Source organism: Crocodylus porosus, unplaced genomic scaffold (genome assembly GCF_001723895.1).
Source record: "Crocodylus porosus isolate Cpor-Errol unplaced genomic scaffold, CroPor_comp1, whole genome shotgun sequence".
In the NCBI taxonomy this organism is placed as follows: Eukaryota; Metazoa; Chordata; order Crocodylia; family Crocodylidae; genus Crocodylus; species Crocodylus porosus.
The window spans coordinates 169,414-182,030 of record NW_017728941.1 but is presented as its reverse complement, the minus strand read 5'-3'; the positions used below and the strand labels follow the sequence as shown (position 1 = coordinate 182,030).

At 68.4% G+C, this 12,617-nt stretch overlaps 2 protein-coding genes across 2 annotated transcripts in view; one reads left to right on the top strand and one right to left on the bottom strand.

Moving 5' to 3' along the window:
• Positions 1 to 3,585, bottom strand: part of JAK3 (Janus kinase 3) — an 8,854-nt gene extending 5,269 nt beyond the window's left edge. The window contains exons 1-9 of the mRNA XM_019548078.1: positions 3,111 to 3,585; positions 2,776 to 2,898; positions 2,234 to 2,436; positions 1,917 to 2,040; positions 1,616 to 1,727; positions 1,266 to 1,411; positions 824 to 1,109; positions 417 to 539; positions 162 to 319 (exon numbers count right to left, since the gene is read on the bottom strand). Of these exons, the coding sequence (XP_019403623.1) occupies positions 162 to 319; positions 417 to 539; positions 824 to 1,109; positions 1,266 to 1,411; positions 1,616 to 1,727; positions 1,917 to 2,040; positions 2,234 to 2,423 (1,139 nt within the window). The 5' untranslated portion in view covers positions 2,424 to 2,436; positions 2,776 to 2,898; positions 3,111 to 3,585. The remainder of the gene's footprint in view (positions 1 to 161; positions 320 to 416; positions 540 to 823; positions 1,110 to 1,265; positions 1,412 to 1,615; positions 1,728 to 1,916; positions 2,041 to 2,233; positions 2,437 to 2,775; positions 2,899 to 3,110) is intronic.
• Positions 3,586 to 5,363: 1,778 nt separating this feature from the next.
• On the top strand, positions 5,364 to 11,660 carry SLC5A5 (solute carrier family 5 member 5). Its single transcript, XM_019548058.1, has 15 exons — positions 5,364 to 6,626; positions 7,157 to 7,222; positions 7,348 to 7,399; positions 7,839 to 7,906; positions 8,400 to 8,554; positions 8,993 to 9,133; positions 9,556 to 9,685; positions 9,919 to 10,007; positions 10,097 to 10,209; positions 10,308 to 10,378; positions 10,465 to 10,551; positions 10,697 to 10,902; positions 10,935 to 11,098; positions 11,209 to 11,324; positions 11,511 to 11,660. The coding sequence occupies exons 1-15, from the start codon at positions 6,213 to 6,215 to the stop codon at positions 11,658 to 11,660; spliced, it is 2,022 nt and encodes a 673-aa protein (XP_019403603.1). The 5' UTR covers positions 5,364 to 6,212.
• The last annotated feature ends 957 nt before the right edge of the window (positions 11,661 to 12,617 follow it).

The window sequence follows — 12,617 nt, the reverse complement described above, 5'->3', positions numbered from 1 at the left end:
ATACAGACCTCCTATGGAGGACATATCAGAGACAATTACCCGGGGAGCTCGCCTGCGTGGTCACGCTGCTCAGGCCACGTTTTGTGGAGACCCTACCCACACCGCCCCTGCTGGGGTGTTCTCCCCTCCAGCCCCGGGCACTGCCTGGTCGGGGTGCCCACCTGATGGGCCCGTGGCACCGGTTCTCCAAGTCCTCCAGGAGCCGGGGGGGGGCCACCTCCTTGCAGAAGTAGTGGTGGGCGTCCGCCGTCAGCCGGTAGTAGCCGTCCAGGAGGGAGACGAAGGACAGCGCCTCGCGCAGGCTGGGGAACTCCAGCTCCTGCGGGGCGGCACAGGCGGGGCTCAGCCCGGCCCCAGCCCGCGCCCGCCACCCGCAGCGCAGTGCCCCCAGCCCCGGCCCTGCCGCTCCCGCGCACCAGGAGCCGGTTGTCGGTCTTGGTGATGGTGACCACGCGGTTCTCCACGGGCTGGCTGTCCCGGCTCGCCTGCTTGATGCCGATGTCGGCGATTTCGGGGAAGTCGCAGAAGGGCTGGCGGGTCTGGGGCGGAGGGGTGACAGGGCTCTTGGGGGCTGCCTTGGGTCCCAGGGCGGGGCTGCAGGCACCGGGGCAGGCCGCGGCGAGAGCATGCACCCCCGCACCAAGAGCGCCGCCCGGCGCCGGGCTTGGGCGGGGGGCCACAGCGGGCCTCGCGGCACGGGCCCCCGGGGAGGCTGCAAGCGGAGTCCAGCCTTTACGGGGCACCGTACAGCCCCTCGGCCTTGCCCTGGGCTGGCGGCAGCAGGCAACATGCCCACCCCGCGGCGGGGCCGGCCCCGCCTCACCTCGTCCCCGCTGTGGCTCCAGAAGACGCCGCTCTCCCCCGCCACGTGGATGAGGGTCTCGGGCGCGGCGGCGCCAGGGAACCGCACGCAGAAGCACTCCTCGGCCCCCGCGCCCTGCAGCCGCGCCAGGTCCAGCAGGTACTTGATCTTGAGGTAGCGGGCGTCCGTCTGGCAGGCGCCCAGGCGCCGCAGCGACTGCCCGAACTTGCGGCGGATGCGCTTGCGGGTCAAGAACCCGCGCTGCTGGATCTGGTCCCGCAGCCCCTCGGGCAGGCAGGACTTGTAGCTGCGGGGCGGGCGAGGGGGCTGTGAGGGTGGGGGGTCCCCGCCCTGGGGCACAGGGGCAGGGCTGCCCGGTCACCGGCCCCAGGCCAGGGAGGGAGGGCAGCGCCAATGCATGCCCCTGCCAGGCTGCAGGTCGCTGCCCAGCCGAGACCCTCACCTGACGCAGCTGAAGGTGCGGCCCAGGCTCTGCCGGCTCTCCTTGGCGATGCGCAGCATGTCCAGCACGGCCAGGCACAGGCAGGCCTCCAGCGTCTGCCAGCTCAGCGCCCCCACCACGAGCCCCCGCAGGAAGTCGCTGCGGGACTAGGTGCCCCACAGGGTCAGCATGGGGGGCAGGGGCTGCCTGCCCCGCCAGGATGGGGCCCCCGCCCCCGCCGCCCCGCGCAGCCTTGGGTGAGTCTCTGCAGCAGGCCCAGCTGTGCAGTGGTGGAGGGGTCAAGGTCACGGGGCGGGGGGGGATTTGGTGGTCGGGGGCCATCTTGCAGCGGTCGGGCTGGCGCTGCTCACCTGAGCAAAGAGGTAGTCGATGACGGGCTGGTCCAGGACGGCGCTGGCCCGGTCCTGCAGCAGCTGGAACCGCTGCGACTTCCCCGGCCCGCACCAGTTGGGGAAGAGGAACCTGGCCCGAGGGCGGGGGGAGGACAGCTGGCACCAGGGTCCCTCAATCGCCCCTGCACGTGCACCCCAGGGCAGGGGCAGGGGCTGGGGCGGGCAGCGGGGAGAGCCGCTGCGTGCTCAGGCCAGGGGCCTGCGGCGTGGTCCGAGCGCCCCTGGACCCGCGTGCGCTGGGGCTCGTGGGGGTGGGTACCTGATCCTGTAGACGACGACCAGGCTGGTGGCATCGCTGACGGTGAAAACGTGGTTGGGGGGGAACCAGCTGCTCAGGTCCTCGGTGGCCAGGGCAAAGAGGCAGTGGCAGACGGGCAGGATGCCTGGAGGGGCGCAGGGGTGCAAGACGGCGGGCATTGCCCCATCAGGGCATTGAGTGAGTCACTCAGGGGCACGGGGGGGGGCAGTGGCAGAGGCAGGGGAGAAACCAGCCCCTCCTCATGCCATGCTGGAGGCACTGCAGACCCCAGCCCCTGCCCTTGACCCCCTAACCCAGGGACCGGAGCGTGGCCTCACCGCAGGCCTTGGCGGCCGCCACGCACAGCTCCTCTGCCAGGTACTCGCCGAAGGAGAAGGTGAGGGTGCCGCTGGAGTTGGGGGTGCCGGGCTGGTGGTACATGTGCACCTGCAGCGTGCCCGCCTCGGTGGAGGACAGGCTGCTGGAGCAGTGCCCCATCAGCGGGGTGTCCTCGCCCAGCGGGGCCATGGCGGGGCAGGCACTGCAAGGACAGGGGGGTTAACCCGGCAGGACCCCCACCCCTCTGCTCAGGGGAGCACCCCGGGGGCACCGCGGAGCCTCTCCCTGCCCTGGCCCCGGCCTCAGGAAGGCACCTCCCGCGTCAGCGCCGGCCTGCGGTTGGCATCGGGGCTGCAGCTCGCGGCCCGTGGGGGGTGCAGCTCCTGCGCCGCCTTCCCCGGGGCGGGGGGCCCTGCCAGCGCGGCACGGCGCCGAGCTTCGGGGGGGCTTCCTGAGCTGAGACCGGCGTGCCCTGCCAGCCCCCGAAGCCTCCTGGGAGCTGGGGCTGGACGCCCTGGGGGGAAACTGAGGCACTGCCTACCCGGGGGTGTCTCCACGCTGCTCGGGGGCACTCGTGCTATCGGTTTGCGCCTGGTCCGCAGCGCATCTCAGGGCGCTGCCGAGGAAAGCCCCGGGTCAGCCATCGGGCTGCAGCACCGCAGCTCTGGGGGGAGAAGTGGGGTTAGCGGGAGCACGGGAACTGAGCCCCAGCCCCCCGCCACCCCTGCCTTTTGCTTGCACACCCGTCTGCCCCCATCCTCCCCTACGGGTGCCCAAGTCCCTGGTGCCAGGCCGTGGCAGGGCCCATGTAGCCGCGTGCTAAGCCCTGGAGACCCCTTGCCCGCGCCTTCTTGGGGCACAAGGCTGGGGGGTTACCTGGGAAGGGCTGGGAGGTCCTCGATCCAGCCCACCCCGGGGGCAGGTGAGGCAACGCCTCAGTGATGGGGCAGGACCAGGCCGCCAGGCGCTCGCTGCTTGTATTTCCGGCCTTGCGTGGGTGTCGGGTAGAAGATGGAGATTAAAAAGGGGAGAGAGAAAAGTCCCCCTCCCGGCTTCCTTCCTGCCCCGGCGCTGCGCAGACTTCCTGCCGCGCGGGCCTGGGAGCACGGCGCGCAGGGGCTGCCGGGCGCAGGAGGGTCCCGGCACCCAGCCAGGCTCCCGTGGGCGACGAGGCTGGCTCCGGTCCCAGTTGTGCCGTGAGGGGTGGGGGTGGGCAAGAGGACCAAGACGTGGTGCGTGCGGGCTGGCATGTAGCCGTGGGGCCTTTCCGAGAGCAAGCCACCAGTGCGTCCCCTGGAAACTCAGCCCTGGTGTCTTACTGCAGTGAAACCCGTCTGCTTCCCCGCAAAAAACACTTTGAACTGGCCCCCAGCAAGGGGGCCCAGCTCAGCAGAAGCTTTGCCACTGGGTTGCCCCGCTCCTGCACGGCTGCATGGCGTTGCTGGCTGCCGGGGCGCCCCAAGCCCGGGGAGCGTGCTGGGTCCCTGTGCATGGGGGCAGCCTCCGGGTCCGTGCACAGCGCGCTCAGCCCCCAGCGCCCCGGGCCCGAGTGCAGCAGGCCAGCGGCTGCAGGGCTCTGGGTTTCAGGAAGTGGGTGGACGCGGAGCTCCTCGTTGCAGGAACATTTCCTTGTCCGGGGGCTGGAGGCACCTGTGGTTGTGCAAAGCACTTTGGGTGGAGCAGAGGATGTTGACTGAGCAGGACCTACGCCCTGGCCAAAACAGGCCACCGGCAGATTTATTACCCTGGCTGCTTCCCACTGTTCACAAACCAGCCCAGCCTTTAAAACACGTGGCGGTGATTGCATGCAGACCGCCGGGCTGCCTGCAGGCAGGGGAGCTCCCCCAGGACAGGAGGCCGTCAGTGCTGTTCCCGCCTTGTCTCTCCTGTTTACCAGGGAGGGCGCTGGTGGCTGCAGGGGTTTTACGGGGGGTTTATTTGCCATGGTGCTCCATGTGCTGTGCTCTGCGAGGCATGTGCTGGCCCACGGCCTGTCCCAGCCTGGCCCTGCGCCCCAGGGAGCTTGGGCCTGAATCGCCAGTACCTGATACAGGGGTTGGGATTGCGGGGTGTTGGTGTGTGCAAGCACGTGTCTCTCCTTGAGGTGCTCGAAGGCTCTGTGTTTGCCAGGATGGGGTATGGCCCTGCCAGGGGGTTGTCCCAGCTGGCTTGCAGAGCGAGAGGTGCTGACAAGGGCAGGGCACCGCGGCACGTTGCCCAGAAGCATCTTTCACTAGCTCTTCATATCTGCGCCCTCCTGTCATCTCAGGACTTAACTGCACCCGGAAGGCGGTGGGTCCAGGAGTGCGGGTGGGTCCAGCAGCTGCTTTGTGCTCAGAAATCAGGTGCCAGGACGGAGTAGGGAGGATCGAGAGGTACCGGGAGGGGGCTGAGGGGTTGGGGCAGTCCTGGGGCTGCTGGAAGTTACGTGGGGGCCGGGGTGGCACAATGGGAAGGGTCCCAAACCTGCTGGAAGCCACCTACCCTATCTTGGGGGTACCGGAGCCCAGCCTGCTGCCCCTTGTCACCCCAGCCCGTTTTTCTCCGGGGTCGATAAGAAGCTCAGGGCTGGCGTCTGCGGAGGAGGCCTTCAGGCAGCCCCGTTTCAAGGCTGACCCATCCTCCCGTAGCCCAAACACAGATAACGGCCCCCGCGGCCGGTTCCTTTTAACCCAGGGCTTCTCTGGCTGCAGGGAGAGTTGACCCTTGGTCTCCTCAGGGAGTCCCTGGCTCCATAGCCCTGGACGTGGGGGGCTGGCAGCAGAGGGAGGGGAGAGCCCGGCAGCCCCCCAACAGCATCCTGTGCACCTCTGCCAGCTCCTGCACGTGTGTGTGTCTGGGAGCAAACACGTGTGTGTCCTCGGTGCCCCCTATTCTGTGTCCCACCCTCTCCAGGGCCCGGGTCGTCCGTGCCCCCTGCACCGCTCCCTGCCCTCGGGGGTGCAGCATCCCTTCAGGGACTTGCTCGGGCCCCTGGGCCAGGCATTGCCTGGCACTGCACTGCCTGGTGCCCTGCCAGGCACTCCCTGCATTGCCTGGTGCCTGGCACTGCACCCACCTGTGCATGGGTAGCCTTGGTTTCCCTTGGTCTGGGAGAGCCAGGAGCAGCTCCTCCCTTATCACCGGCTGCCTCCTTATAAGCCTCCTCAATCAAAGCTGCTCAGGTCAGTCCCGGAGCTGCCTTGCCTGGGTGACCGCCTTTTCCCGGGGCTGTGGTGGCTGGGGGGAGCCCCTTGCCCCTGCGCTGCTTTGCTGCTTCCAGCCATCAGCGGGGCTCCGGCGTTTACTGCAGGAAAAGCTCGTCTCCTAGCAAGAATAATTGCCTGCTTTTTTCTCCCCCCAGCACGAAGGGCAACCTTTTGCTTGGCACGAAGCAGCATCCTCGCCCCATCCTCCCCGCTGCACTGGCCTCCAGGGTCTCTTGTACCGTGACTTCGTGCTGGGCCGGCGCGATCGGGGTCCCGAAGCGGCTGGCTCCGGGGCTGAGGGTCTCTCTGCGGCACTGATCGGCGAGGGGTGAGCCCGGCTGGGCTGTGATTCCAGCCTCCGCATCCTCCGTCATCCTGTCCGGGCGGCTCTGCTCCGGGGTTTATTGGTCTGGGTTCGGGGACGGGACTTTTCCCCTTTTTCTCTGCCTCCCCCAGCTGAAACCAGCCCTTCAGGACCCTCTGGCCCGGTCTCGCAGACTTGGCCCTTCTGTCTCTGTGTGCCACGATTCTCACCCCCTTTGCTTGTGGCTTGGAAATATTAACATTTCCACCCCCCCTCCCACCTTTCCACAGAGAAGCTCAGGTTGCTCATTCAGGCGCTGCGTCGCGCCCGCCCGGAGCCTGGCTCGGGTCCTACATCTGACCGCTCGGCTCTGCCTCCGAGGTCTGGCTGCTCCGGAGTCGCTCGGGGGGACGGCGAGGTCTTACTGCACCCTGTCCCTTGGCCGGCCGGGCTGTGGGTGGGTCTGCCCACGGCGCAGGGAGCTGCATGTGTCCAGGTGGGGCCACGACTCGTGCGGTCGCCGCAGCCGCGTCGCAGGCCGGCGGCATGCAGGTGTTCAGGCCGGAGATGCTGACGTTCAGCCTCTGGGACTACGGGGTCTTCGGGCTGATGCTGCTGGTCTCCACGGGCATCGGGGTCTTCTACGCCCTCGCCAAGGGCGGCCAGAAGACCTCGGATGAATTCTTCACGGGGGGCCGACAGATGCCGGCCGTGCCCGTGGGGCTCTCGCTGTCGGCCAGCTTCATGTCAGCCATCCAGGTGCTGGGTGTGCCGGCCGAAGCCTACCGCTACGGCTTCAAGTTCCTCTGGATGTGCCTGGGGCAGGCGCTCAGCACCCTGCTGACGGCCTTCGTCTTCCTGCCCGTCTTCTACCGCCTGGGGCTGACCAGCACGTACGAGGTGAGGGGGCGCGGGGCGGCCCAAGGGCGGGGGGCAGGTCCCGGGAGGGCATACCTGGGTGCGATGGGTGCAGGGGCTGCGTGTGCCCCGCACGGCTCTGCCGCCTCTCTCCTTTCTGCCCCTCGGCAGTGCGGCCGGCCCCCAGCCCCATGTCCCCCCGACCCCGTCTCAGCCTCTGCCCTCCCCATCCTGCTCCACCAGCCCCCTCCATCCCAGCTCCTATCTGCTGAGTCCTGCAGCCCCCCCAGCTGACTGATGACCTTTCACCCCAGTTTGCAACCCCCACCCCGGCATGACCACCTTCCACTGCAAGGAGGGGGAAGGGGTCCAGAGTCCCTGGCTGTGGCCGGTCAGGGGCGGCCCAACCCGTTAGCAAACACCGCCGGCCTGGGGCCCCGGAGCAGCAGATCTGTCCTGCAGGGGCACGTGTGACCCCCCCTGCCCCCTGTGTCCAGGGGTGGGGGGGACTGGGGGGCCAGGTTGTGCCATGCAATGCCGTGCTCATCATGCCCTCGTGTCCCCCCCGGCAGTACCTGGAGCTGCGCTTCAGCAAGGGGGTTCGCCTGTGCGGCACCGTCCAGTACATCGTGGCCACGGTGCGCTGCTGGGGGTCTGCGGGGTTCGGCCAAAGCATCTGCATGGGGCTGGGCAGGAGGTGGCGCGGGGCAGGGCAGGGCTCTCCCCGGAGTCACGGTGCCCCCGCGTCCCATTCCGGCTGCAGGTGCTGTACACGGGCGTCGTCATCTACGCCCCGGCCCTGATCCTCAACCAAGGTGCGTTGCGGGCCCCGCGCAGCACAGAGCAGAGTGGTAGACGGTGAGGGTTGGAGGGACCCCGTGTCTGGCCTCAGCTACATCCTCCCAGCCAAGGCTTTGTGTAGCCGGGCCTTAAACACCCCCGGGAAAGCGGGGGAGAGGCGACTGGAGGAGCCTGGGGCTGGGCCTGGCATGGGACCCCCCCCACCTACCTGCATCCCCCCTGCACCAGCCCATCCATGTCCTTCGGGGCAATGCCCACAGGCTGAGCCTGCGGATCCCCGCCACCCCCAGGCCAACGGCTCGTGCCCCGCGTGCTGCGCCAACTGGCTGGGGCCGGGCAGCGGAGCCCGGGACCCCTGCGGTCCCCGGAGTGGGGTCTGTTTCTTCCCGGGGGGTGGGGACGCAGGTTGGTAGCACCACCTGCTTCAGCGGCTTTGTTCCTCCGGCGGCTCAGTGACAGGGCTGGACATCTGGGCATCGCTGCTGTCCACGGGAGCCGTCTGCACCTTCTACACCACCATTGTGAGTGCCGCAGGCGCCCGTGCCCCCCTCCCCTGCCCCCAGGTCACCCTATGCTGGTGCAGCCTGGGCGGTCGCTCTCCTTGGCATGGCTGTGCCCCCGCCGGCTGATGTCTTGCATGGGTCGATCTCCGTTTGCCAGCCTGGGCAGCCTTTCCCCGGGAGGGAGCTGCTCCCAGAGCTCCACCAGCAGAGCCCGGGGTGCACCCAAGACAGATCAGAGCCCGGGTGCCCATCTCCGAGCGCAGGTGGGGGGGTTCCCTCCCATGCACTCCTTCTCCAGGGACAGGGATCCACCAAGGGGGTGAGGCAGGCCGTGAGCTTGAGCCTGGTCCGCCCGTGGGGTCTCGTGCCGGGGGGAGAAGGCAGCGATGCTCCGTTGGCTCCAGGCTGGTTTGCTCCAGCCCTTGTCGTTGGCCCTGGGGAAGCACAGTGCCCACTGATTCCCTGGGGTCTGCTGCCCGAGGGTCTGAACCCCGCTTTGCACCCCTCCCAGGGCGGGATGAAGGCGGTGGTCTGGACAGACGTCTTCCAGGTGTTCGTGATGCTCTCCGGGTTTGTCGCCATCGCCATCCAGGGCACGCTGATGGTGGGAAGCCCTGGAGCGGTCCTCAGTGCCGCGTACAACCACTCCCGAGTGAACTTTGCTGAGTACGTTGGTTTCCCAGCACGATCCGGTCGGTCTGGAAAAACCCCACGGGCGTCCATGTCTGCATCCGTGGCCGAGCCGGGTATTCGGACGTGCTCAGGCCTGTAGCTCCAATTCCTGACCCCCAGGCAGGAGGACCCAGGAGTCCTGACTCGCAGACGGGGAGATGGAGCAAGTGTGCACGCACCAGGCCTTTACTCCGACGTAGCTGGACTTGGCTCCGCGTGCTGTGGCCTCACCCCGGGCTTGGGAAGGCAGTGGCTGCGCCTCGCTTCCCTGTGGGGGCTCTGCTCCCCGAGTCGGGTTTATCCCGGGATAAGCTCTGTGCGCACCAGCAGCCAGGTGCTGCTACCATGTGCTGCCGGCCCCGGAGAGCGGGTCCGCGCGCCTGCTGGAGTGAACTCCGGGGCTGTGTACTCATCATGTTGTGTGCCCCGCAGCTTCGACCCCGACCCCCGGAGCCGCTACACCTTCTGGACTTTCCTCTTCGGGGGCACGCTGGTCTGGCTGTCCATGTACGGCGTGAACCAGGCGCAGGTCCAGCGCTACGTGGCCTGCCAGACGGAGCGAGAAGCCAAGCTGTGAGTCTGCTTCCCGCATGGAGGAAGGGAAACTGAGGCAGGGGCCAGGAGAAGGAAGCACCCTGTCCGAGCCACCCCACTACAGCCGTGGGCAGTGCAGAAGGTCCCCTAGCCACCCCCGGGCACAAGGACCAGGGGGACCGCATGCGCTTGGGTGCAGAGTCAGGGCAGGGATTAGAGCCGTGGTCTGGCCGTGAGTCCTGGGGTGAGAAGGGTCCAGGCTGGGTGCATGCAGGGAGCTGCTGGCTGCGTGGGGGAGGAGGGGTGGGAAACGGCCCCTGTGCCCCCTCCAAGGCGGGCGCCATGGGGCAGCAGGACAGATGTCAGCAGCTGTCCGAGGGGCCCTGGAGGGCAGGGGGCTGCCAAGCTGGTGGGGGAGCTGGGACCTCACGCCCCGCTGGGGCTCTGATCCGTGCCCGCAGCGCTCTACTGCTGAATCAAGTGGGCCTCTGCTGCATCGTGTCCAGCGCCGTGACCTGCGGCATTGTGATGTTTGCGCTGTACAAGGACTGCGACCCGCTCCTGGCCGGATACATCTCTGCCCCCGACCAGGTGCCCCCCCCTGCCCTGGCGAGCCCGGGGGGTGCAAAGGGGGAACTGCTGCACTCGAGCGGCGAAAGGCAAGAGGCGAGACCGTGGGAGCGGGACCCGCTGCCTGGCGTGGACCCCGAGTGCGTCACCGGCTCTGCGGGGGGCGGCTGGCCCACGGCCCGGGCCCGGGTGGGAGCAGGCCGCAGGGGGCGGGAGGAGTGGGCCAGCCTGTGTAACGCAGCCGTCTCTTGCAGTACATGCCCTACCTGGTCCTGGACATCTTCGAGCGGTACCCAGGTGTGCCCGGCCTCTTCCTGGCATGTGCGTACAGCGGGACCCTCAGGTAACCCTGGGGTGTAGCCCAGCCCCTCCCCCCCAGCCTGCCGCCCCCTCCTCCCTCCCGGGGCACGGCTTAGCTCTGCTTCCCTGCAGCACGGCATCCACCAGCATCAACGCCATGGCGGCCGTCACTGTGGAGGACCTCATCAAGCCCCGGATGCCGGCCCTGTCCCCCCGGACCCTCATCCTCATCTCCAGGGGGCTGTGTGAGTCTGGGGGTGGGGGGCAGCCAGGCTAGGTCCAAGCCAGGGGGGTGGGGATGCCAGTGGCCCCATCTGAAGCCATCCTCCCATCTCTGTTGCAGCGCTGACCTACGGCACCGCGTGCATCACGGTGGCAGCCTTGTCCTCGCTGCTGGGGGGCGGCGTGCTCCAGGTGCACCCCTCGAACCCACTGCCCTGCCGTGCCCCCCACCCCGGGCACCGGGGCCCTGCCTGACTGTGCCCCCCTCCACCCTCCAGGCCTCCTTTACCGTCATGGGGGTGATCAGCGGTCCCTTGCTGGGCGCCTTCGTGCTGGGGATGTTCATCCCAGCCTGCACCACGGCCGTGAGTCCTGTGCCTGCTTGGAGGGGAGGGGTCCCCGGTCAAGTCAGACGGTGACCGCCGGGCCAGGAGGAAGGCTTGTGAGCTGGGATGATGGGGAGGGGGTCTTGCAGGAGGGGAAAAAGCGTGCCGACCATCCTGCCCCCAGGGAGTGTTCACGGGACTGGGGGCCGGCTTCGTCCTGTCCTTCTGGGTGGCCGTGGGGGGCACCCTGTACCCCCCCAGCGCCGCCACCATGGGGGTGCTGCCCACGTACAGCAGCCTCTGCCCACTCTACAACGCCAGCCACGGTCCCAACGGCACCGTCGTCCTGGGGCCGCTGCCCCCCCACAACGTCTCGATGCCCACGGACAGGTGAGTGGTGGGGCCGGGGTCCTGGCAGCTGTGGGCCCTGACGCTTCCTTGCACGACCGTCATTGCCTCTCCGCCACGCCACACTTGCTTAGCAGGCCGGCCGCTGGTGACTTCTATGCCGTGTCCTACCTGTACTACGGCGCCCTGGGCACGCTGTCCACGGTGGTCGTGGGCGTGCTTGCCAGCTACCTGACAGGTGAGGGGAGCCAGGCCGGCCCGGGGGCTGTGCTGGGGGGCTCTCAGCGAGGGTGGGGATCAGCGAGGGGCATCCACCCGCAGCGTCTCATCGGCCGCACCACCCGGCAGGTCCTGCGACGCAGCACTGCGTGCGGCCCGGGGTGCTGTGGTGGGACATCGTGAAGCAGACATCCTTGGCAGCCCCCGCCAGCGGGAAGAGCCCTCTTGGTCACGGCCCAGATAAGGTGACCAGGGACAGCAGATGCCTCTTTCTCTGGGGGGAGCTGGGGGTCTCCCATTGCTGGCAGGATGGGAGCAAAGCTGCTCCTAGGGGACAACTCACAGCCGGGGGGGGCAGGCTGGCCGGCACGACGAGGACCAGGCAGCGGAGACCCCGGTGTGCCACACATGACCACCCTCCCCTTCCCCAGGTTCCCTCATCCACCTGCCCGATCCTGGGGCCTGGGCGCAGCTCGGAGCCCTGCCGGGCGCTGCTGTTCAGCCAGGTGGAGGTGGGCGCCAGGGAGCCCCTCTGGGCCTGCAGCTCCGTGGATCACCTGCTCAGGGAGACCAAGGTGTAGAGCTGGGGCTTCCTGTGGGGCCAGGCTCCACGACACAGGTCTGACCAACCACGACTGCTCCGGGGATAGCGGAAGAGGGATGCAACACGAGTGTGCACGCACACCTATGTACACGTGCATGCGTTTATGGCGACCTGGATGGGGCTGGCTGTGCCTGTCCCCTGGGGTGCCCCGCACACCCCACAGCAGATGATCGCAGGCAGGTTGGGGTACGAGCTCCCCCATGACGGCTTTCCCCTCTGGGGCCAGCCCGGCAGAGGCGGGGGCCAGCAGCACCTTCCCTCCCAGGAGCCCAATAAAGAGCTCCCTGCAGTACCTCGAGTGCCGTGCCTGTGTGCGGGGGGCGAGCGCCGGCCCAGTGCCCCAGGCTGAGCTCGGGACCCCCAACCTCCCCGTCCCTGACCCTGGCATCGCCACGCTGCTTCTGCTGGGGCTGCACGTCCGCGTGGTTGCACGCACACGATGGAGAGAGAGGAGACAGGAGCAAAACCCTTGCCAATGCCTCTTGCCCTCCACCACTGCCCCATGCAGGGGCCATTCCCATGTCACTTTGCCCCCCGGGCTTGCAGAGGGGAAGCGATGCTGGCGGCTGCGAGCACCCCGGACCCTACGAGACAGGAAGGAAGGAAGCAGCTGAGGTGTGATGTCCTTGGACGCTGTCGCATGGGCTCCCTGCTGCACCCTGCGACCGCGTGGCTGGGCCTTCCCCAGCGTGCAGCCTGCGCCCCCATCCTGACATGCAGCCCCCGGCCCCTGGGCACCGCTGTGATCAGAACCACGGCAAGGAGCAATGGGCTCCTGCTGCAGCAAGGGAGATATTAGGGGGAACCCCCCCACACTAGCAATGGGGGCAAGGGGCTAGGTTGGGGAGGGGGCGGGGCGTAGGGCCTCCATCTTGGGGAGGGGCGGGGCTTAGCGCCGCCATGTTGGTGAGGGGCAGCGCTAGGGGGTAGAATG

Excerpts from the sequence above, each read along its gene's own strand:
- SLC5A5 (XM_019548058.1), top strand. The coding sequence starts at position 6,213 with ATGTGTCCAGGTGGGGCCACGACTCGTGCGGTCGCCGCAGCCGCGTCG. Across the intron at positions 7,907-8,399 it reads GCACCTTCTACACCACCATT|GGCGGGATGAAGGCGGTGGT; the intron begins GTGAGTGCCGCA and ends CACCCCTCCCAG. Across the intron at positions 8,555-8,992 it reads TCCCGAGTGAACTTTGCTGA|CTTCGACCCCGACCCCCGGA; the intron begins GTACGTTGGTTT and ends TGTGCCCCGCAG.